The following is a 21,335-nucleotide window of genomic DNA, read 5'->3' on the forward strand; positions in this document are numbered from 1 at the left end:
GTCAATAATTTTCAGTTTGATTTGTTGCCAGCATGTCATTAAACTTTAAAGACTCTGCAGCTTCCCAACAATGCCATTTTTGTGGCCTATGGCAGAATGGCATAAGAACTGTATTCTCTGTTTTTGCATTTAATTGTTACTCAGTGGAATGAAAGCTTTAATAACAAACTTTATATCAATAAAACAAATCCTAAGCTTTTATTTTACTTAAATTTCAATAGTTGTATTCTCATTATTCTCATCATCAAAATCTAGCTTTATATATGCCAAAATTTTAAAAGTTAATCCCTGGTCACATTTTATTAGAAAACACAAACTGTGATGTACTCGCCCTCTCTGGGGCACCGGTTAAGTCTCGCCGCTGCTCTTGGTGAAGTCTCGCCGCTGCTCTTGGTGAAGTCTCGCCGCTGCTCTTGGTGTCTGGCATTGGCTGCGGTGCTGATGTCACGTCAACAGTCCGTCAGCCAATCGGTGTGGTCAGTGGCTGTGAATGAGGCCTTCCCATGTAGACTGAATGCCCCATTCAGACCTGCTGATGCCAGACACCGAGTCACTTCCAGTTCTCAGCCATTCATAGCACTCATACATTGCCTCTGTGCCCAGTTATACAGCCCAATTTGTGCACCCTGACATCTCATTTTCAGTAGTCTTGCAATGGAAAAAAAAAATCCGCTAGTGCTAAAGCCTGGAGTTCACATTTGATGCCCACCAGGTGGTTTGTATTTTCCCCACAGTGGGGTGCTTAGTGCGGAAACCGTAGAGTTCTGCTAATTGGCAGGAGAAGGAGCCGGCACAATGTAGTAAGAAATTAAGTTCTCTCTAAAGCAATGTAAAAACTGCTCACCTTTCTTACTGTGTTAATTTACTAATTGCAAGTCATCTATCATAGCTTCATGAGCCTCTTACTCAGCTCCGTGGTTGCTCAAAGCTCAATAAGCAATTGGATATTACAGGCATGTGCTGAGTCAGACCTCATTCCTAGAGCGTGTGACCAGAACAAGCCGTGCCGCCGTTCTAGCACCACACGATTTTATGACCTGTTATACTTCTTCCAGGAAAATCCTAATTACTACATCGGGGAACACCAATGTAAGACTTGCATCCAATACATGCAATGTAATAATTTGTCCTTCGTCTTTTTATCCCAGTATTTCTTCATATTAGTTAACCAAATGGTTTCCATGTGTCAATAAATTATTATTTCTTAGGTATGTCTGCTATTTAAATATACCGTACTCGTTAATTACTGTTTTCTGTAGTAATGAGACGTTGAAGGGTTTGCTATTAGATAAAGACTTGTTGCTTGTGTCTAGTCTTGCAGCTCATTCACGTGAATGGGTTGTGCTTATATACTAGATTCTGTTTTTTAATTTACGGTATTTTGTTGCATGAATCCAGAAACTGAGTTTGAGCACATCACCATCTGTATAAATGGAAAGAAAAGAGGATGAGTCAATGGAAATTTATATGACTGGAAAGTGGGAAGGATGGGTCCATGGAGATTTACACGAATGGGAAGTACAGTAGGTAGGATGAGTCCATGGATGAGTCCATGGAGATCTGCACAGTGGAAGTAGGATAGGTCCAAGGAGATGCACTATATGGACAAAGGTGTTGGTGTTGGGAATCACATCCTAATCATTGAATTCGGGTTTTTCAGTCAATTCCATTGCCACAGGTGTATAAAATCCAGCCCTAGCCATGCAATCTGCCTTTAAAAACATTATTGAAAGAAAGGTTCTTTCTACAGCATTTACTGAAATCTAAAGAGCTCACTGAAATTGAATGTGGTGCTTTACTAGGATGTCACCATTACAAGTCAGGTTGTGAAATGTCTCCCCCAACCTCAAATATTCCACCACCAACTGTGAGTGAGATTATTGTAAACTGGAACCACAGCAATTCAGCCACAGACAGACTACGTAAATTTAGAGAGGGATCACTGAGAGCTGAGGTGCGTAACAGTCACCGACGCTCTGCAGACTCAATAACTGCAGCGCTCCAAACCTCTTGTGGCATTAACGTCAGGACAAAAACGGTGCGCTGGCAGCATCATGGCATGGGTTTCCATGGCTGAGCAGCTGCATGCAAGCTTTACATCACCAACTCAATACCAAGCATTGAATGGAGTGGTATAAAGCACACAATTTCAGACAACAGAAAAACACAACGACATGGCACCAATTAAATTCTGTTACATATATTCTCCAGAATGAAGTAGAATATAACAGGTAATCTTGCATATCAAAACAGTAAGGTTTGTACACTTATATTGCATCTATCACTGGTCAATTAAAATAAAGAAAGTCCATATTCCGAAGCTAGCTGCAAAGGGTTTATTGGACTTGTGGTATAAAGCACGTCACCACTGGACTCTGCAGCAGTAGAGATGAGTTCTGTGCAGTGGCTAATCACACTTCTCTCCGGTCTAATGGAAAAATCTGGTTTGGCAAATGCCAAGAGAATCTTACCTGACTGTCTGCATTGTGCCATCGATAATGTTAGCTGGAGGAGGGATAATGCTATGGACTTGTTTTTCAAGAGTCGGACCCTCAGTTTCAGTAAAAGGAAATCTTATTGCTTCAGCATATAAGATAATTTTGACAATTGTATGCTTCCAAATTAGTGGGAACAGTTAGGGGGAAGGCTCTTTTTTGTTCCAGGATGACTGTGCCCCATTGCACAAAGCAAGGTCCATAAAGGCATGTCCAAGGTGTATTGAAGACACAAAAGAGCACAGTAAAACCAAAAACATTCCGTTGCAAAAAAATCACAGTAATCAGCAAGTGCTAGTAAAAATATGTAAAAAACAGGGTATTTGGTTGGTACGTTTTTTGCAAAAAATGTATACTAAGCTGCTCCACCAAACATCAAGGTATACCCATATAGAGCAGTCCTAACTGATGTATGTAATCCCTATCTGATGTATTTAAAAACCAGATTATCTGTATATTACCTGTGTAAGCAGGGTTCAGAGAGGAAATGTCCATGTGGACATGCTGAGTGGAACAGCTTTAGCGCAGATAGCCCACAAGGAGTGGTGGATAACTCCCTAGTCTTGTAGACACAAAACGTTGCAAAAAACATATCAACCAAACACCCTGTTTTTAACATCTTTTTACTAGCACTTGCTGATTACTGTGATTTTTTTTGCAACAGAGTGTTTTTGGTTTTACTGTGCTCTTTTGTGTCTTCAAGTTTTTTGGTGGTGTGTGAACATGTTCCTACAGACTTGTTCACTGTGCAAGTAGCCCATGTGTTTCTATGTCCCAGGTGTAGTCCGTAAATACATTTTTCCCCCAACATGGTGCTGCCTCCTTGTGATTGGTAAAACTTATGAAGAGGAAGAAGTACACACCCCCAGACACAAATATCTGGTAACGCCTCTTTGCATTTAACATAAATTATAATCTAAACTTTCCAGCTATACTACAAGCTAGTATCTCCACAATGGAGAGGAGAAATTTTAAAAATAAAAACTACATTTTGCTCAGCTCTGCAGTCACTGTTTCATGATTTGGCCAGGTTATCATGCTCAAACTGGTAAAAGGTCCCTATAAAGGCTCTCTCACTTCGTATGGCATATAAATCGGACAAGTGCAATGCAAGAAAAAAATCGCAGTGCACTCTGACCAATGTTATTTAATGTGTCAGTGCTGATCTGCAAGTTTTTCCTCAGCTGTAATTGGGCTGAGGAAAAAAATTGCAGCATGCTGTGAGTGGCCACGTATATCGGAAGAGACTCGCTAATGCTAGGCAGTGGGTGTGAGAAAAAAAAGGACGGCCCATGGACCACCATATGACATCCGATTTTTTGACGTGCACATCTCAAGGGAACCAAGAAATTGCATCAGCTAAGCATAGGATGTTCACAGCCAGAACTCTAAGAATATATAGATGATAGATAGAATAGATAGATATCCTGCCGATCTGTAATTTCACAAGTCCCCTGCATATTATAAACTAAAATAAATTAAAAAAACGACATGGGGTATCCCCTATTTTATGAAACCAGCAAAGGTAAAGCAGACAGCTGTCAGCTGATATTATCATGCTGGGAAGGTCCATAGTTATTGGGATTTTCCCAACCTAAAAATACCAGCCTCAGCTCTCTCAGAAGTGGCACATTACATTAGATGCATGTTTCTTTTTAAATAAATAAATTGGTGAACCAGGGAAAGTGTCGGGAATGTTTATTCAAATAAAGTTATTTTTTGTGGGGTCTTTTGTATTACTTGGTAAATAATGTAGGTGTCTGATAGACCCCTCTCCATTACTAACACCAGGGCTTGATGACAGCTGTGATTTTTGATAATCACAGCTGACATCAACCCCAAACCCCACTACCCCGGTTGTCACCGCACCAGGGCAATCGGGAAGAGCAAAAGCAAAGCGCCAGAACTGGCACATCTAATGTGATGCGCCTCTTCTGGGGTGGCTGTGGGCCGGTATTTTTAGGCTGGGAAGGACTGAATAACCAGGGACCTTCCCAGCCTGATAAGATCAACTCACAGCTTTAACTTTGCTGGTGTCATAAAATAGATTTTATAAATTATTTATTTGGTTAAACAATCCAAAGAAACTGTAGAATAAACTCCGCATGAAAGGCACTAAAGGGTGAAAGTTCATAATATGTAGGGGTTGTGAAATTATATATCTGCAGGATATAATCCTATTTATTCTATCTGTCCATCCTATCTTTCTATTTATTATCTATATAGCTAATATTTTTCAATCATCTATTTTATATCTTAAAATATGACTGCTTTAAGTTACATAGCGTATTATAGTTCATAAAAGATGATGTGAAAAATGCATTGCATACGCATGTCATACAGATGCTAGGCGAGAAATAAAACGCACACTCGCATGACAAAAAGTAAACCGTATGGATTCCATTCTTCCGACTTTTCAGGATGAACATCGGAGCGATTTTTAATATATAGAAGTGAGTGAAGCCTAAAGATGAGAAGTTTCTTCTGCAGCCCAGCAACGCCTATGTCAAAACTAACCAACTTTGGGTGAATTGCAATGAAAGAGTTAACTGTAAGGACGAAGGAAGATGAAAAAAAAATAATCAAGCTTCGAGCCAAATGGCAGCCGCAGTGTATGGAACAAGAATTAATACTATTATAATCTGACTTCTTTCCAAATGTTTTTCAAATTTAAATTCAGCCTTGTCACAGCCCCAAAAACTTCAATGCAGTCTCCATAAATATACTGAGGATGTTCTGCAGAATATGGTATCTTCTGAAATGATCTGGTGTCCTTCATTGTCCCTTTTTTCTCCTTTCTATGCTTGTAGGTGACTGATATGATGCAGAAAGCTCTCTTTGACTTTATGAAGCACAGATTTGATGGCAGGTAAGATCAAAATGATATGGGGGTGAATTTGCCATCATGTCTAGTGGGCATCTAATTGGCTTTATGTTGCTATGTTTGTGGACGACTGACTGATTATCTCTTTCTAAAATGGGTGCTGATGAGGGCTTCCTATCTTTCCAAACTAAGGCTAAAAAGGCTGTACATGTGGAATGGTCAAGCAAGAATATATAGATTTTGGTATTGTATCACTACGCTCAGCAGTCTCAGTTTACACAGGGACTCGGTAAACCTATCCTGTGTTAGTTTGTTGGAAAACTCCCTTGGGGAGGTAATAAATCATTAGCTAGCTGAAATACGGCAAGAATACCACAAATTTTGGGTGGTTACGGCATTCATGTCATTTGTATCTTTGATATGCATAGCACTTTATAGAAGTTGAAGAGTAAACATCTAAAGGATCTGCATACTGTATTTTTTGCATATTTTCAGAATCTCCATTACTAGAGTCACAGCCGACTTGTCTCTAGCCAAGCGTTCTGTACTCAATAATCCAGGCAGGAGAGCCATCATTGAACGATCAAGCACCCGCTCCAGCATCGGTGAGAACAGCATTTTCTTATTTTAGAAAATATTTAACAACCAAAAAGATTTAAGGGTGACCAAAATAGAATATAGGTTTACTCAGCCATGTTTTACCGACAGGTTGCCAATCACTTCAGTACAATAGTGAGAATTTGAGATGTATTGATGCTGTGTGAAATTTGCTCTAAATATTTATTAGGCAGGAACAAAGTCTGTTTCCCAAATGACCTCCTGGAAGTAATTATTATTAGATGCCAGGATATAGGGAAGGAGCAGAGCATGGCATTGCAATCAGAGTCTACGCTTCTGGCTTAAAAACAAAACGTAAAGCTAAAATCCAGTAGATTGGGTTTTGTTACCAAAGTAAGGGTATGTGCACACTGTGTCTTTTTCTGGAGGTAACCCGCTGGAAAAAAGCGTTCCATAAATGTTTAAAATATCAAACATATACACAGCAATGTAAAAATGACTTGCTGTGCAAATGTTTTGTCTTTTTAACTTTTGACTATTCTTTACACAAATCACCAACAACTAGATATATTTGACTAGAGTATCCACAAAATTCACCGAAAAAGCCACCTCATAAAATCAGTGTTTATTAGATTTGCCTTTAATGAGTCCACTTAATGGTCCAATCACACAAAAAGGAGTAAAAAAAAAACGGATAAGTAAAACTTTGGACAAAAAAATAGGAAAGAAAATTTGGTAATGAGCCAACAACAATATGAATATAACTAGGAAAACTTTATTACTTAAAAACAATGTCGGTCAAACATCAATTCAGCAGTTCTAAAAGACGTCAGTTGCAACAGGAGAGGACACATAGTAAAGCATGAACTAATGCATAAGATAAAATACAAGGGTAGTGATACATTAACAAAGGAAAATATAATCAAAATTTATATACAAGTGTATATAACACCAACTCCGACGCATGTTTCGGCGCAATGCCTTTACCTTTGACTACCTCTCGGTCCTCTCCTTCCCCTCCCTCCATCTTTCCTCCTGTCCTTTTTTTCAGCTGTTCCTCTTAATGTTTTACTTTTACATTTTCTTAATCAAAAGTTTGTACTTTTGTCATTTTGAAATATTTATGACTGCTTGTCTGTAAAACATCAATAAGAATGAACAGTTTAAATTGAAAAAAAAGGATCAATTTAAATGTAAAATCAAAGAACCCTGATTCACAGAATACAATAATTTAGATTCATATTCTCATCTCATCTCAACGCATTCCCCCTTCATTGGCAGAAGCTTCTTTAGGAGAATCAATGAGGTACACAAGCAATCCAGGCAGAAGAATTCAATCAGCTGCTTCAAACATGCTCAAACATGGTCTCTTAGGTAGATACATGGATGTCCATTCTCTATAAATCTTCAGTTATGTGGTAATTTCTATGTATGTTCAATATTCTGGTATACAGCTGAAGTACAAAGTGAAATCGAGAGGATATTTGAGTTGGCCAAGACACTCCAACTAGTTATCCTGGATGCGGACACAATCAACCATCCTGCTCAACTGAGCAAAACTTCCCTGGCACCCATCATTGTGTATGTTAAAGTTTCATCACCTAAGGTGAGTCCTGGTGTCACCAAGCTTTCTTTACGATGCTCAAATGTTCATCTCATTCTTGGTCTCATAGACATAGATGGACTGCAGCAGAATTCATCGGGATAGGCTGCAGTGGTTCCCCAGGGCATTGATTTGGGCAGGAGCACTCCTGTAAACTGATCTCTACCAGCTCTTAGAGATCAATCATTGAGCGGTCTACAGCACCAAAACTACGAAGCAGACAACAGGACTTGTCTAGGCTTCCTCTGGTTCTACCAAGAGTAATATCTAATTTAATCTCAATGATTATATGTTAAAGAGACAGAGAGGTGGAGAAGCATGAAGGGTACCATTTTTTCAGAGAGCTGAATTTTATAAAGGCATTGTGGCGGACAGTGATGGGGGCACTCTCTGCTGCCTGTATCTATTTGAAGAAACAAGTGCCCATCTTTTCAGGAAATAGTTGGAAAACCTCTATTTTGGGAAAGGTTCTTATTTGTTATACTGGGACCTAATCCTGTTTTTGGTAATCAATATATTGAGGGAAAACAATCTGAACATTCTCCCATGTACAGTAGCTACAGTATAGATAGATTTAAGGCTGTCACACAAGAATATTTTCTCTCATCCAAGAAAATCAGAGTGTGATCATAAAGTCCAGTAAGAGACCATCACTTGCTTCATCTACAAAAAAGCCTTTTATTCCAATAAAGTTAATATCAGGAACAATTCCCACAGCAGTACTCCATGAGTCCTTGAGGGAAACCATAAAAAGATAAGGCAACGCGTTTCTGACCTTTGTGGTCCTTAATCTCTGCACTTGGTGGTCTGATTTTTTTGATGACCCACTGATTTTTATGGCCGGGTGCAATCTGATTTCCAGATGCAAATCATGCATGCTGCAGTGTATCCAACATGTGCACAGCCCCATAGAATAACACTGGTCCAAGTGTGAGACGATGTTTTGTCGGATCGTACTTGGACCGAAAATATGGTCATCTACACAAGCTCTAAGATAGATAAATATGAGGCAAGTAGATATGAGATGTTTTGATAGACAGATTCACTATAGATAGATACTATATACAGTACAGACCAAAAGTTTGAACACCTTCTCATTTAAAGATGTTTCTGTATTTTTATGACTATGAAAATTGTAAATTCACACTGAAGGCATCAAAACTATGAATTAACACAAGTGGAATTATAAACTTAACAAAAAAGTATGAAACAACTGAAAATATGTCTTATATTCTAGGTTCTTCAAAGTAGCCACCATTTGCTTTGATGACTGCTTTGCACACTCTTGGCATTCTCTTGATGAGCTTCAAGAGGTAGTCACCGGAAATGGTCTTCCAACAATCTTGAAGGAGTTCCCAGAGATGCTTAGCACTTGTTGGCCCTTTTGCCTTCACTGTGCGGTCCAGCTCACCCCAAACCAACTCGATTGGGTTCAGGTCTGGTGACTGTGGAGGCCAGGTCATCTGGCGTAGCACCCCATCACTCTCCTTCTTGGTCAAATAGCTCTTACACAGCCTGAAGGTGTGTTTGGGGTCATTGTCCTGTTGAAAAATAAATGATAGTCCAACTAAACGCAAACCGGATGGAATAGCATGCCGCTGCCAGATGCTGTGGTAGCCATGCTGGTTCAGTATGCCTTCAATTTTGAATAAATCCCCAACAGTGTCACCAGCAAAGCACCCCCACACCATCACACCTCCTCCTCCGTGCTTCACGGTGGGAACCAGGCATGTAGAGTCCATCCGTTCACCTTTTCTGCATCGAACAAAGACACGGTGGTTGGAATCAAAGATCTCAAATTTGGACTCATCAGACCAAAGCACAGATTTCCACTGGTCTAATGTCCATTCCTTGTGTTCTTTAGCCCAAACAAGACTCTTCTGCTTGTTGTCTGTCCTTAGCAGTGGTTTCCTAGCAGCTATTTGACCATGAAGGCCTGCTGCACAAAGCCTCCTCTTAACAGTTGTTGAAGAGATGTGTCTGCTGCTAGAACTCTGTGTGGCATTGACCTGGTCTCTAATCTGAGCTGCTATTAACCTGCGATTTCTGAGGCTGGTGACTCGGATAAACTTATCCTCAGAAGCAGAAGTGACTCTTGGTCTTCCTTTCCTGGGGCGGTCCTCATGTGAGCCAGTGTCTTTGCAGTGCTTGATGATTTTTGCAACTGCACTTGGGGACATTTTCAAAGTTTTCCCAATTTTTCGGACTGACTGGCCTTCATTTCTTAAAGTAATGATGGCCACTTGGTTTTCTTTACTTAGCTGCTTTTTTTTGCCATAATGCAAATTCTAGCAGTCTATATCAGTCTAGCAGTAGGACTATCAGCTGTGTATCCACGAGACTTCTTCTCAACACAACTGATGGTCCCAACCCCATTTATAAGGCAAGAAATCCCACTTATTAAACCTGACAGGGCACTCCTGTGAAGTGAAAACCATTCCCGGTGACTACCTCTTGAAGCTCATCAAGAGAATGCCAAGAGTGTGCAATGCAGTCATCAAAGCAAAAGGTGGCTACTTTAAAGAACCTAGAATATAAGACATAATTTCAGTTGTTTCACACTTTTTTGTTAAGTATATAATTCCACATGTGTTAATTCATAGTTTTTTAACAAGGAGAAAAAAGAAGAGCATTGATGAACATTTCATAAGACAAAATGTATTCGATAAATAGTACACAAACATATAATTAAGTACCAAGTAATATTAATTAATAACAAAAATGAATGCCTGAAAAATGCTGAAAAAAGAGCCCCCATCCCACACAACCCCCCAAGTGTCACCACCAAAGGTGGAACACACAGGGGGCTCCTGCCCCGCCCCCCCAAAGAAAAGGGAAAAGGCTAGAAGAAAAAATCTCATATAGGAAGATGCTATATCAAAAGCACTAGTGTGCCTAGCCTGAAAAAGAAAGCGCCCATGTCACAGCAAAGATGTCCATAATAGGACACATAGTAACACCATTCATTGTAATAGCCGACATGGGAGCACAACTTACCAAAAAGCGGGGGCAGGATAGGGAGACAGTCGGGAGGTGGTCCCCGACGCGCGTTTTGCGGCCGCTTCCTCAAAGCCTTTACTAGTGTCAGACAAAGCATTGTGTCTTCAGTAACTCCTGCTTGTTTTCTAGGTGCTGCAGCGACTGATAAAATCCAGGGGAAAATCTCAAGTTAAACACCTCAATGTCCAGATGCTAGCAGCTGACAAACTGATACAGTGCCCACCGGTAAGAGAGCCGGAGTCATGCCAAAATATTGCTTATATCTCCAGCCTAGAGCAAATGCAATGTGCATTACAATGGAAAAATTGATGGGGGTTGTGCACTGGTATCAGGCGGGCACCAAATCCCCAGGGGAATATTCTGTAGAAACCTAATAATTCAGAGAAATGGACTCTCAATTCTAAATATTTTTAGAAATGTTTAAACACTAAGGGCTCGATCACACTGCCGTATAAAACGGTTGAGTGCTAACACTCGGCTCAGTGTTATTCTATGGGGCAAGGCAGATCATCGGTATGAGAAAACAATGGCAGCATGCTACGAGTGGCTCTGATATTCGGATCACGCACACACACTCAAGTCTATGGGTGCATTTGAAACATCATAATGCACTCGGATGTCATCAGAGTGCAGTCTAATGTATGCTCACAGAGACTATGGAGAAGATGGAAAATTAAGTTCTCAGTCTTCTCCGCATTTGTGCTGGGATTCTCTCATGCCAGATAATTGGATCACACTAAGATGAGTGTCATTAGCATGATTGGCCTGATTTTCTCACAAGAAAGAATATATGCCAGTATGAGCACACCCTTATAGCGTATATGTCTCTGCCGTATACTTATTATGCCAGTGGGTATGAAAGGAACTGACACAACGGCTCATTTCAATTGCCAAGCTAGCCCCCTTCTAGGTCTGTGACTAAGCTCTGAGGGAGAAGTGGGCTAGTTTAGTGACTAAAATGAGCAAGCCAGCCCCCTTTCCACCAAGAACTAGGCACGTGCCCACAGGGAGGACAACAATACAATAAGACATGGGTTGGGGGAGCACATAAAAAAGTATGCTAGTGATTTGCAATATTTTTATTGTGCTGAGCAACCCCTTTATTATTGAAGGGTGAAGAATAACCCATGTCTTATTATAGTCTGTTTTGCTGCATGTTGTGTTAAACAGAAAATATATGCTTTATTGTCGCCTAAACTGAATGCATTCTGAAAGATAAAGCAACAAACGCTGCAGGCTGAGGGTCCTAGTTCTGGATGCATCGTCACTATTTTATGTTGGGTTTTATTCAAAATGTTTTAATGGCTTTGCGCTCAATAGTTTTCATGATTTTCTTCTTGGCCTACATATCTGGTTTTGTTGTATTGTCAAGGGATCCCAACCTATCTCTTTTATCTATTTTGTATATAAATGTATCTGCTTATTTGGAAGCAAAACTCACTTTGTGACATGGTGTTCAAGGAAATAGGGACTGATGTGTTTATTAATCCCTTTAACTAGCAAGGTCACTCTTCAGTAAACATATTCGATCCACTGACACCAGATAATCCAGAGTCAAAAAGCGAAGTGAGTAAAATGAAAAACAATTTGTATTAGTATAACACAGATAAAATACAGTGCACAATATGATGCCTCATGCCAGATGTGTCAGTAAAAAGCTGGAAGGAAAGTAAAAGCGCAATAGGGTCTTATCTGGGTATTAAGAGATACCTCTAATCAGATTTTACTCACCAGATAGAGCCCAAACACCGGCTCATAGAAATATTAGCTGCTGCAGATCCACCGGTCTCCTCCCTCGTGACCAGCCAGAGTAAAAAAAAAAAAATGTGATAAAAAGGTGGATTAACTCCGCGCTGCTTGAAAGATAGAAGTCTAATTGGATATTCAGATGAAAAAGTGGCTTTATTCAACGCGTTTCGGAGTACTATGACTCCTTCATCAGGAAACCATAAAGGTATACTTTTGTGGGTTCCTGATGAAGGAGTCATAGTACTCCGAAACGCGTTGGATAATGCCACTTTTTCATCTGAATATCCAATTAGACTTCTATCTTTCAAGCAGCGCAGAGTTAATCCACCTTTTTATCACATTTTTTTTTCTTCTACTCATGCCAGATGTGGACGTTAGACGATTACCATATGTATGATCAAAGTATAAAAAGTATCCAATAGTCATCACATGATTTATAAATATATATCACATATGTGAAGTAAGAGAAAAAATTCACAGGGATCACAGTGAGTGTATTAACATTAATGTTGTGATGAACTCATTACATAGTATGACCGCAAGGAGATACGTATACATGCACCAGGCTATATAGATTTAGGAGTTATTTGTTGTAAAAGTTAATTCCAATAATTAAACAGCAGTCACAATACTTGCTGTGAGACCGTGTTCACATATATCCAAAAAGGCACAACTGGTGCCAATTAACGTTACTAGTGTGTGACAAAACAGAGTCCTATTAGTAAAGTGCAAATTTCTTAAATTAACTTAGAACATTATACAGAGATATGTGCACAGTCGCTCAGCAAGCAGTCGTATTAGCGCCATGAGGGCATAACTCCTTTCAAAAGATGCTGGTAATGCCAAAATGGAGATTACCTTGGCATGTGTGTTATGGTACCGTCAGCGTCCCTACTGCCCAGGGTCAGCTCTCTTAGCCCTACTACCCTTGGACAGCTCTCATAGCCCTACTACTCAGGGTCAGCTCTTTTAGCCCTGTTACTCAGGATCAGCATCCTTAGTCCTACTACCCAGGGACAGCGCTCTTAGCCTTACTATCCAGGGACAGCGCTCTTAGCCCTACTACTCAGGGACAGCTCTCTTAGCCCTTCTACTCAGGGACAGATCTCTTAGCCCTTTTACCCAGGGATAGCTCTCTTAGCCTTACTATCCAGGGACAGCTATCTTAGCCCTACTACCCAGAGACAGCACTCTTAGCCGTACTACTCAGGGACAGCTCTCTTAGCCTTGCTATCCAGGGACAGCTCTCTTAGCCCTACTACTCGGGGACAGCTCTCTCAGCCCTTCTACCCAGGGACAGCTCTCTTAGCCCTTCTACCCAGGGACTGCTCTCTTAGCCCTACTACCCAGGGACAGCTCTTCTAGCCCTACTACCCAGGGACAGCTCTCTTAGCCCTACTACCCAGGGATAGCTCTTCTAGCCCTACTACCCAGGGACAGCGCTCTTAGCCCTACTACCCAGGGACAGCTCTCTTAGCCCTACTACCCAGGGACAGCTCTCTTAGCCCTACTACCCAGGGATAGCTCTTCTAGCCCTACTACCCAGGGACAGCGCTCTTAGCCCTACTACCCAGGGACAGCTCTCTTAGCCCTACTACCCAGGAACAGCTCTCTTAGCCCTACTACCCAGGGACAGCTGTGTTAGCCCTACTTCCCAGGGACAGCTGTTAGCCCTACTATCCAGGGACAGCTGTGTTAGCCCTACTACGCAGGGACAGCTCTTTTAGCCCTACTACCCAGAGACAGATCTCTTAGCCCTATTACCCAGGGATAGCTCTCTTAGCCTTACTATCCAGGGACAGCTATCTTAGCCCTACTACCCAAGGACAGCGCTCTTAGCCCTACTACCCAGGGACAGCTCTCTTAGTCTTGCTATCCAGGGACAGCTCTCTTAGCCCTACTACCCAGGCACAGCTCTTTTAGCCCTACTACCCAGGGACAGCTGTGTTAGCCCTACTACCCAGGGACAGCTGTGTTAGCCCTACTACCCAGGGACAGCTGTGTTAGCCCTACTACCCAGGGACAGCTCTCTTAGCCCTACTACCCAGGGACAGCTCTCTTAGCCCTACTACCCAGGGACAGCTCTCTTAGCCCTACTACCCAGGGACAGCTCTCTTAGCCCTACTACCCAGGGACAGCTCTCTTAGCCCTACTACCCAGGGACAGCTGTGTTAGCCCTACTACCCAGGGACAGCTCTTTTAGCCCTACTACCCAGAGACAGATCTCTTAGCCCTATTACCCAGGGATAGCTCTCTTAGCCTTACTACCCAAGGACAGCGCTCTTAGCCCTACTACTCAGGGACAGCTCTCTTAGTCTTGCTATCCAGGGACAGCTCTCTTAGTCTTGCTATCCAGGGACAGCTCTGTTAGCCCTACTACCCAGGCACAGCTCTTTTAGCCCTACTACCCAGGCACAGCTCTTTTAGCCCTACTACCCAGGGACAGCTCTTTTAGCCCTACTACACAGGGACAGCTGTGTTAGCCCTACTACCCAGAGACAGCTCTCTTAGCCCTACTACCCAAGGACAGCTCTATTATAGCCCTACTGCCTAGACACAGACCCATTATAGCCCCTGGTCAGTCCATGCATTGCAGTCTGTGCTCATATCACGTTGCAAGGATGTCTACATGAGCGATTAAAATTACAAGTGGTCCTTTGAAGACAACAATAATGTGGATGTGGCCCTCTGTGAAAATGAGTTTCACACCCCTAACCTAACCTAAGGACTGGTCATTCACTTCAGAAGATTGGATGACCCCTTTAAATCTTATTCTGGGAATGAGGATGAGATAATTGATTTTTGACATATAGCGCAAGCTCCTGGTGAAGAACAGAATCTTGCATTACCTATCTCATTATCCTATCCAATTATCTATATTTTTCATATTGTCCAGCATAAATATTCTGTTTCACATATGAGCTTAGAGTATTATTCTTTTGCTGGTTACATATGGTTGATACCATGAAATACATTATAATAGGTATATCCTGCCTATATTTATCAACCCTGACATTTTAAAATTGCAAATGAAAAGTAGTGTATGATGAAGAACGCGGCCAAATATTAGGTAGCAATGAGGGTTAGTAGAAATCTTCTGAGTTTAAACAATCTCCATTCATATTTCCTTTTATCAAATGTTCATAAGGATCTACTTTTTTTGGCCTCCTCTATCAGTTTGAGTGCTCCGTGTTGGAGGGTTGTCTGAGGCAAACAATGACTTTTATTTTAAGTTTAATAAAATTTTTGTGTCACAAGTCACTACTCAAAGGCAAGCAGTGAGGCTGGGTAGTCAAGAGATCCAGGGTCAGATACCAAGAGAGCTTGTCATAAACAAAGGGGTGAGGCAAAGGCGTGGTCAAGTCACAGTCCGAGGTCAGAATTCCAGAAAGGTAGTCAATCAAGACAAATGGGCAAAGCAAACGGATGGTCAAAGGCAAGGTCCAAGGTCAGGCAACAAAGATCAAATTTAGGAACACAGAGTACAGAGCAAGCGCAAACCATGTGATCTAAGGCCGGTTTCACACTTGCATTTGTAGCAGCTGCGTAGGGCTGCGGACTTCCTCCGTGAAGCCCCGCCCTCCGCCGCTAGCTCCGCCTACTTCTGCATGCGGCCGGCATGCAGCCTGTGTACCTATATTTAACATTAGGTACGCAGGTCGTGCGGCTGTATGCGGAGGCTGCCGCATGCGTCGTTTTGACGCTGCGGCGACCAGCGTAGGACGCAGCCTGTAGCATTTTTTTTTATCCGCAGCGTCAAAACGACGCATGCGGCAGCCTCCGCATACAGCCGCAAGACCTGCGTACCTAATGTTAAATATAGGTACACAGGCCGCATGCCGGCCGCATGCAGAAGTAGGCGGAGCTAGCGGCGGAGGGCGGGGCTTCACGGAGGAAGTCCGCAGCTGCTTGAAACGCAAGTGTGAAACCGGCCTAAGCTACATCTGGCTCTAATTGGAGGCAAAGAGCTAGCTAAATAGCCAGATAATCACTCGATTAGGAGATACATGGAGGGAGCCCCAGCACACCCTGACTCTAATTGGAGAGCTGAATTGTCACTCGAGATAGAACGGCTGAACTGCCATTCACTGCTTCCAGACACACCAATAAGCGGAATCGTGACAATTTTGTGTAATTTGTACACTTCAAGTCATTGGTATTTATCATCGGATGATACATTGTATATTAAATGACTATTATTTTCTTGTTTTAGGAATTGTTTGATGTAATATTGGATGAGAATCAGCTAGAAGATGCTTGTGAGCACCTTGCAGAGTACATGGAAGTGTATTGGAGAGCCACACATCACCCACTGCACCCACACACTGGCCAAAATCTCATGACTCCTCCTACTGCCATTCCTGGCCTACAGGTACAGTGACAATCATACATTTGTGTATAATTGTGTATATGATCAGTCATGCTCAGATTCCAAAAATCATATAAATCTTTAGAAATCTTAATCATCTCCTGACCTTTATGATTTATTGCATGTTGAATAATTGACTTGTTTTTCATATGTCTATAACCTACTCAACAGAACCAGCAAATTATTTCGGATCGAGCCAGCGAGCACTCCCCATTAGAGCGAGACAGCCTAATGCAGTCAGATGAAGCCAGTGAAACATCCCGCAAAACCTGGACAGCCTCTTCCCAGAGGAGCTCCCGCCACATGGAGGATGAATACTCCGATGCCTACCAGGACCTGTATCAGCCTCACAGGCATCACAACAGTGGACTGCACAACACTAATGGCCATGACTCCCAGGATCGTCTTCTGGATCGAGACTCTGAGCAGAACCACAATGACAGGAACTGGCAACGCAATCGTCCTTGGCCCAAGGACAGTTACTGAGCGGGGTCTCTCTGCACACGCCTGTTAAAAACACATCCACACACTATTCCTGCATGGCAGTGCATGCCATGAGGCACAGCCACTAAGTGTAAATTCCAGGGTAGCGACAAGAGTTACGAATGCACTATGGAGAAAAGCACCCTGCTTCTGATCTGCCATTTGCTTGGTATCTTCTGCCTGCAAAATGTAATGGCAGAAGGGCTGTAAAAATGTAGTTGTACATTTGCAGGACCTGGCTGCAATGTAATACTGCAAAAAGCAGAGCCAAGATACAAACCACGTCCTTGAAGTTTACAGGCAGAGGCAGTAATATGCTGGAATCTGAGAATCAATCTTAATAGCCACTAAATCGATTAATATTTCAGATCTTCTCCTGCTGGCCTTATTGCATTACTTGTAAAGAATTTTCTAAACACAGTAGCACCTGAACCAGTGGCATCCAAATGTTTACTTGTAAAGGGCCACATACATATTACAGAAGTGTGGGCCAATAATACTCAGAGATCATCACAAGCTAAGGTCTGTGGAGACCATCCCAGATGGTGTGGGCTAGAAAAAAAGCCTTTAAGGGCTGCATCCAGCTCGCAGATCAACTGCTTGACTACCCTGACATACAGAGTTCATAAATCCAAAAAGTTTACAGGCCAGGTCATGCAAAATCTGTATGGACAGTAAGTTTTCAGAAGTAGCCTGTGAAGAGATGGGATCCTCACCCCTCCTCACAGGCCAATCGGAAAAATCATGGGGCAAAGTACTTGTCCCCGTTACAGGTCTCGGTCAGGTATTGTGTTGTGTTGCCATAAAATACTGCCCTTCAGGTATAATTGTCGCCCTCAGATCTTGTTTACAACAGATATGCTTCAGCAAACATTTTATATCTATAAAAGCAGGTTAAGTTTCGTAACCAGATAGTACTTTAACAAGAAACACAAGTTTAATATGTTCAAAGGAGAGGTGACTCCATTTATAAAACACAGCTTGCCTTAGAAGGAGTCTGATCTTAAAGGGAAAAATTGTATTCCAGATGCCTTCATGGCTGGAGATTCATAAAAATATAAGTCTAGCTTGGCCGTACTAACGATTTCAGCCTTCACTCTTAGTACTTATTTAGGAAGGAAGCAAACACTCACATTTCACTCCTCTGTTAGCCCGTGGATATCAACATTTACACATAAGACACCACATAAAGGAGTTCAGTTGTGAAGGCACAGTGTTACTGCTGGATGTATTGCGATCCATGAGACTGAAGCTCTTCGCACTCTTCAATGGACATGTACTTTTAAGAAACCTGATCTGATTAATATACAGGATATTAGGCATTCAGATAAATGAGGAGGCCTAAATAACAGGGTACCAGTACTGGTCAATAGGATGCAAACATTAAGTTGTAGTTGGTCTGGTGGACATTTGGAGCCTGATTCATAAAGGAGTTTTCACCACAATTCTAGTGTAAAACACCTTCAAAATGTCGGCGCCTCTCTTTTTCGAAGTTGCATAAATATGTTGCGCTATGACAATTTTACAACCATCCCAGCCAGCTACACCCCTATTCTTGTAACCTGTTAATGAATTAGGCTGATCTTACTCCAGTGGTCCCATTCATTAAGACTGGCGGGCATAATGTCATGCCATTACCTCATGTTTCCAGGAGCTGTCCAGCACTGAAATGGGATGGAATACCAGAGTAATGAAGGTTTCTCTTGCCAGTCATAGCCTATGAGGGTCAACTTGTTGTACCTCATATACAAATCTGATCTACTATGACGGTAACTACTGACTTCCTGTCAGGTAATTAACTGGAGTCATTTGCAATCATTTGGTCTGTTCATTTTTGGAAATACTTTTGGATCATATTTATTGGTACCTTAATGCTGTTTTCATTGTTACATCCCACTATCCCTTATGGATAGTGAAGCCCCCCCCAGCACATTAGACAAAAGTCTTCCAAATACAGTGTTGTCAACAATATAGGCCGGCCATCTGATGTGTGTGGGGTCATCCCCGACTCTCCTTCAACAAATGATCTCTGGGAGAGAAGGATCTGCATTTGGAAAGTCAACACTCAATCCTTTGAGATAAGCCATTGGCAGAGGAGTCTGGCAGCAACGCTCTTCTCTCCCCCACCCCCGTTTAAAACACATATACACTCCACTGAGCTGAGCACTCGTGTGTATGAGGGATCTCATGAGTATGACCAGCTTTACCTTAGCCATATAGAAGGCAGAATCCAGAGACTTTAGAACTAACTTTTAGATAGTATCGCTAGATAACATGGCACAGAGATAAGGTATAGAGGGCATGAGATTTCTATCGATTCAAAAACTCTTTGTGGGAACTTATACTTTATTGGTAAAATTTTCCTTTTATGGTTATTTTTTTTTAAATTATAGCTTCATAGTTTTTAATGAAGACGTTAGACATAAAAGGGTTCTCCAACTTCTCCTACCTATCAGTCCATGAAAAACAAACAGCACATGGATGGCATGCAAATGCTGTCAGATTTTTTCAGTGACCTCTAGACACACGTTGCCGACTTTGATCCGACACTCTGGTCTATATCAGACATGTCTCCGCGATATTGCAAAAAATCGGACATGTGAATTGTCCCATAGACTAAGCTACACACGAGTGCCATCCATAAAAAAGAAAAAGGATAGCCCTCGTATGTGAAAAACTGACATCTGAATATGAGGCCCCGTGTCCCATTTTCTTATAGTCTAGCTAATCTTTGCATTCCCCAAATGTAAGTGCAATCACCCTAGTTCCACTTTTGGGCATCTATAAAATCATATTCAGCATAACAGCAGAATTATGCTTTAGAGTGATAGTAGTCAGGCTTTAGTCATCATGTCATAAGTAGGGGTAATGATTTGTACCGATTAATTACATAGTATTTCTTTATAGAGGTCAGAGCTTCAAATCGCCTACAAGGGCAATATAGAATTAGATGATACAATTCCTGCCTTTGCCACTAGGGGGAGCTTGCTGTATATTGTTTTACTATCTCATCCAATGAATCATCAGTATACAGTGAGCTCCTACATTAAACCTGATGGATGGCTGCAGGCAGATCGATAACTCTGTCCATGCACGGATTTTGGCGTTTTGTATAAGAGAAATGGAGCTCTAACCCCTATAAACATAAATTATATCAATTTATAAAACCCATTTATATTACAGCATGACATGGGTGCTCAATGTTGGATGCTCTTGCCAGACATACCATTACAAGTCATACATCACAGATAGTTTCTCACACTGTTTTTTTTGTCGACCTACATTAGAGCCAATGACCATAGATAGTCATTGTCATAGTCTGATGTTCTCCGGTTCCTAGCGGAACCGAAATCTGCACAGATCATAAATATTAGGAAGCTGATTTAACAGGTTATATGCTTGATATGATTTCTGCACAAGCCATATTTAATCACCTAAACTCAAGCTAATTGTTGTAGGAAAATATTGAAAATGGACCGTTACATTTCTGAAGCATCATGACTACTATACAAAAGAGATGCCGCAGTTGCTCACCACGCATTCCCATTCTTCTAATTTTGCCGCCACACCCTTAGGAAGTCAGACCATTGCCCAAAATGTTGGTAAATGAATGTATTATGAAATACTGTATATGATGGCCTAGGGTTGAATAATAAATCTAGTTAATTTATGTAGACCCCATTGGCCTTCAACAGCTTCTCGCCATGCCCAATCTCAAATTTGATGGGAACGAGGGGCTGCACAACCCATTTAAGGGAGACCACAAAAAATGCTATTAACCTGCAGATTTGGGGTTAATCTGCATATTAATATTGTTATTAACCTGCTCGGTGCCTGCATGTAGCCAAACGCTGCAGGGAGAAAATGAACTTTATTCCCCCCAGCAGTGTTCTGGTTTCAGTCACCGGGGCGGTATGACGGTACTTTTAAGTATGAGTTTGAGTATCTAGCCCCTTATAGTACACAAATAATAAGAAATGTAGTGTCTGTCCATACCTGAATTCTGATAATTAAGGAAAGTCGTTCTGATCAGATATCAAATCGATGCACTGTGTGCTAAGAAAAAGAGCTTCATCCGCTGGCATAATATGGGGAAATAGCACCCTCATAATAACTGTAGGCAACAATACTGTAAAATACATTCCCAGGGACCCTATTCCAGAAGAGCCATACAGGATACACGCCTTCTTTATAAAGTTACTATTGAATTCCATTATTAAGAATAGTTTACACCAGTTCACCTGTATAATGGAA

At 41.6% G+C, this 21,335-nt stretch overlaps 1 protein-coding gene across 4 annotated transcripts in view; it reads left to right on the top strand.

Annotated features, from left to right (window-relative positions):
- Positions 1 to 17,448, top strand: part of CACNB3 (calcium voltage-gated channel auxiliary subunit beta 3) — a 313,828-nt gene extending 296,380 nt beyond the window's left edge. For 3 of the 4 annotated variants that reach the window (XM_077297463.1, XM_077297462.1, XM_077297465.1), the window contains 6 exons: positions 5,306 to 5,364; positions 5,815 to 5,924; positions 7,332 to 7,483; positions 10,610 to 10,705; positions 16,443 to 16,601; positions 16,770 to 17,219. In XM_077297463.1, coding sequence (XP_077153578.1) covers positions 5,306 to 5,364; positions 5,815 to 5,924; positions 7,332 to 7,483; positions 10,610 to 10,705; positions 16,443 to 16,601; positions 16,770 to 17,084 — 891 coding nt within the window. In that variant the 3' untranslated portion in view covers positions 17,085 to 17,219. Of the gene's footprint in view, positions 1 to 5,305; positions 5,365 to 5,814; positions 5,925 to 7,331; positions 7,484 to 10,609; positions 10,706 to 16,442; positions 16,602 to 16,769 lie in introns of all 4 variants that reach the window. The other variant, XM_077297464.1, reaches the window with a different exon arrangement.
- The last annotated feature ends 3,887 nt before the right edge of the window (positions 17,449 to 21,335 follow it).

This window comes from Ranitomeya variabilis, chromosome 3, assembly GCF_051348905.1.
Source record: "Ranitomeya variabilis isolate aRanVar5 chromosome 3, aRanVar5.hap1, whole genome shotgun sequence".
Classification (NCBI taxonomy): domain Eukaryota; kingdom Metazoa; phylum Chordata; class Amphibia; order Anura; family Dendrobatidae; genus Ranitomeya; species Ranitomeya variabilis.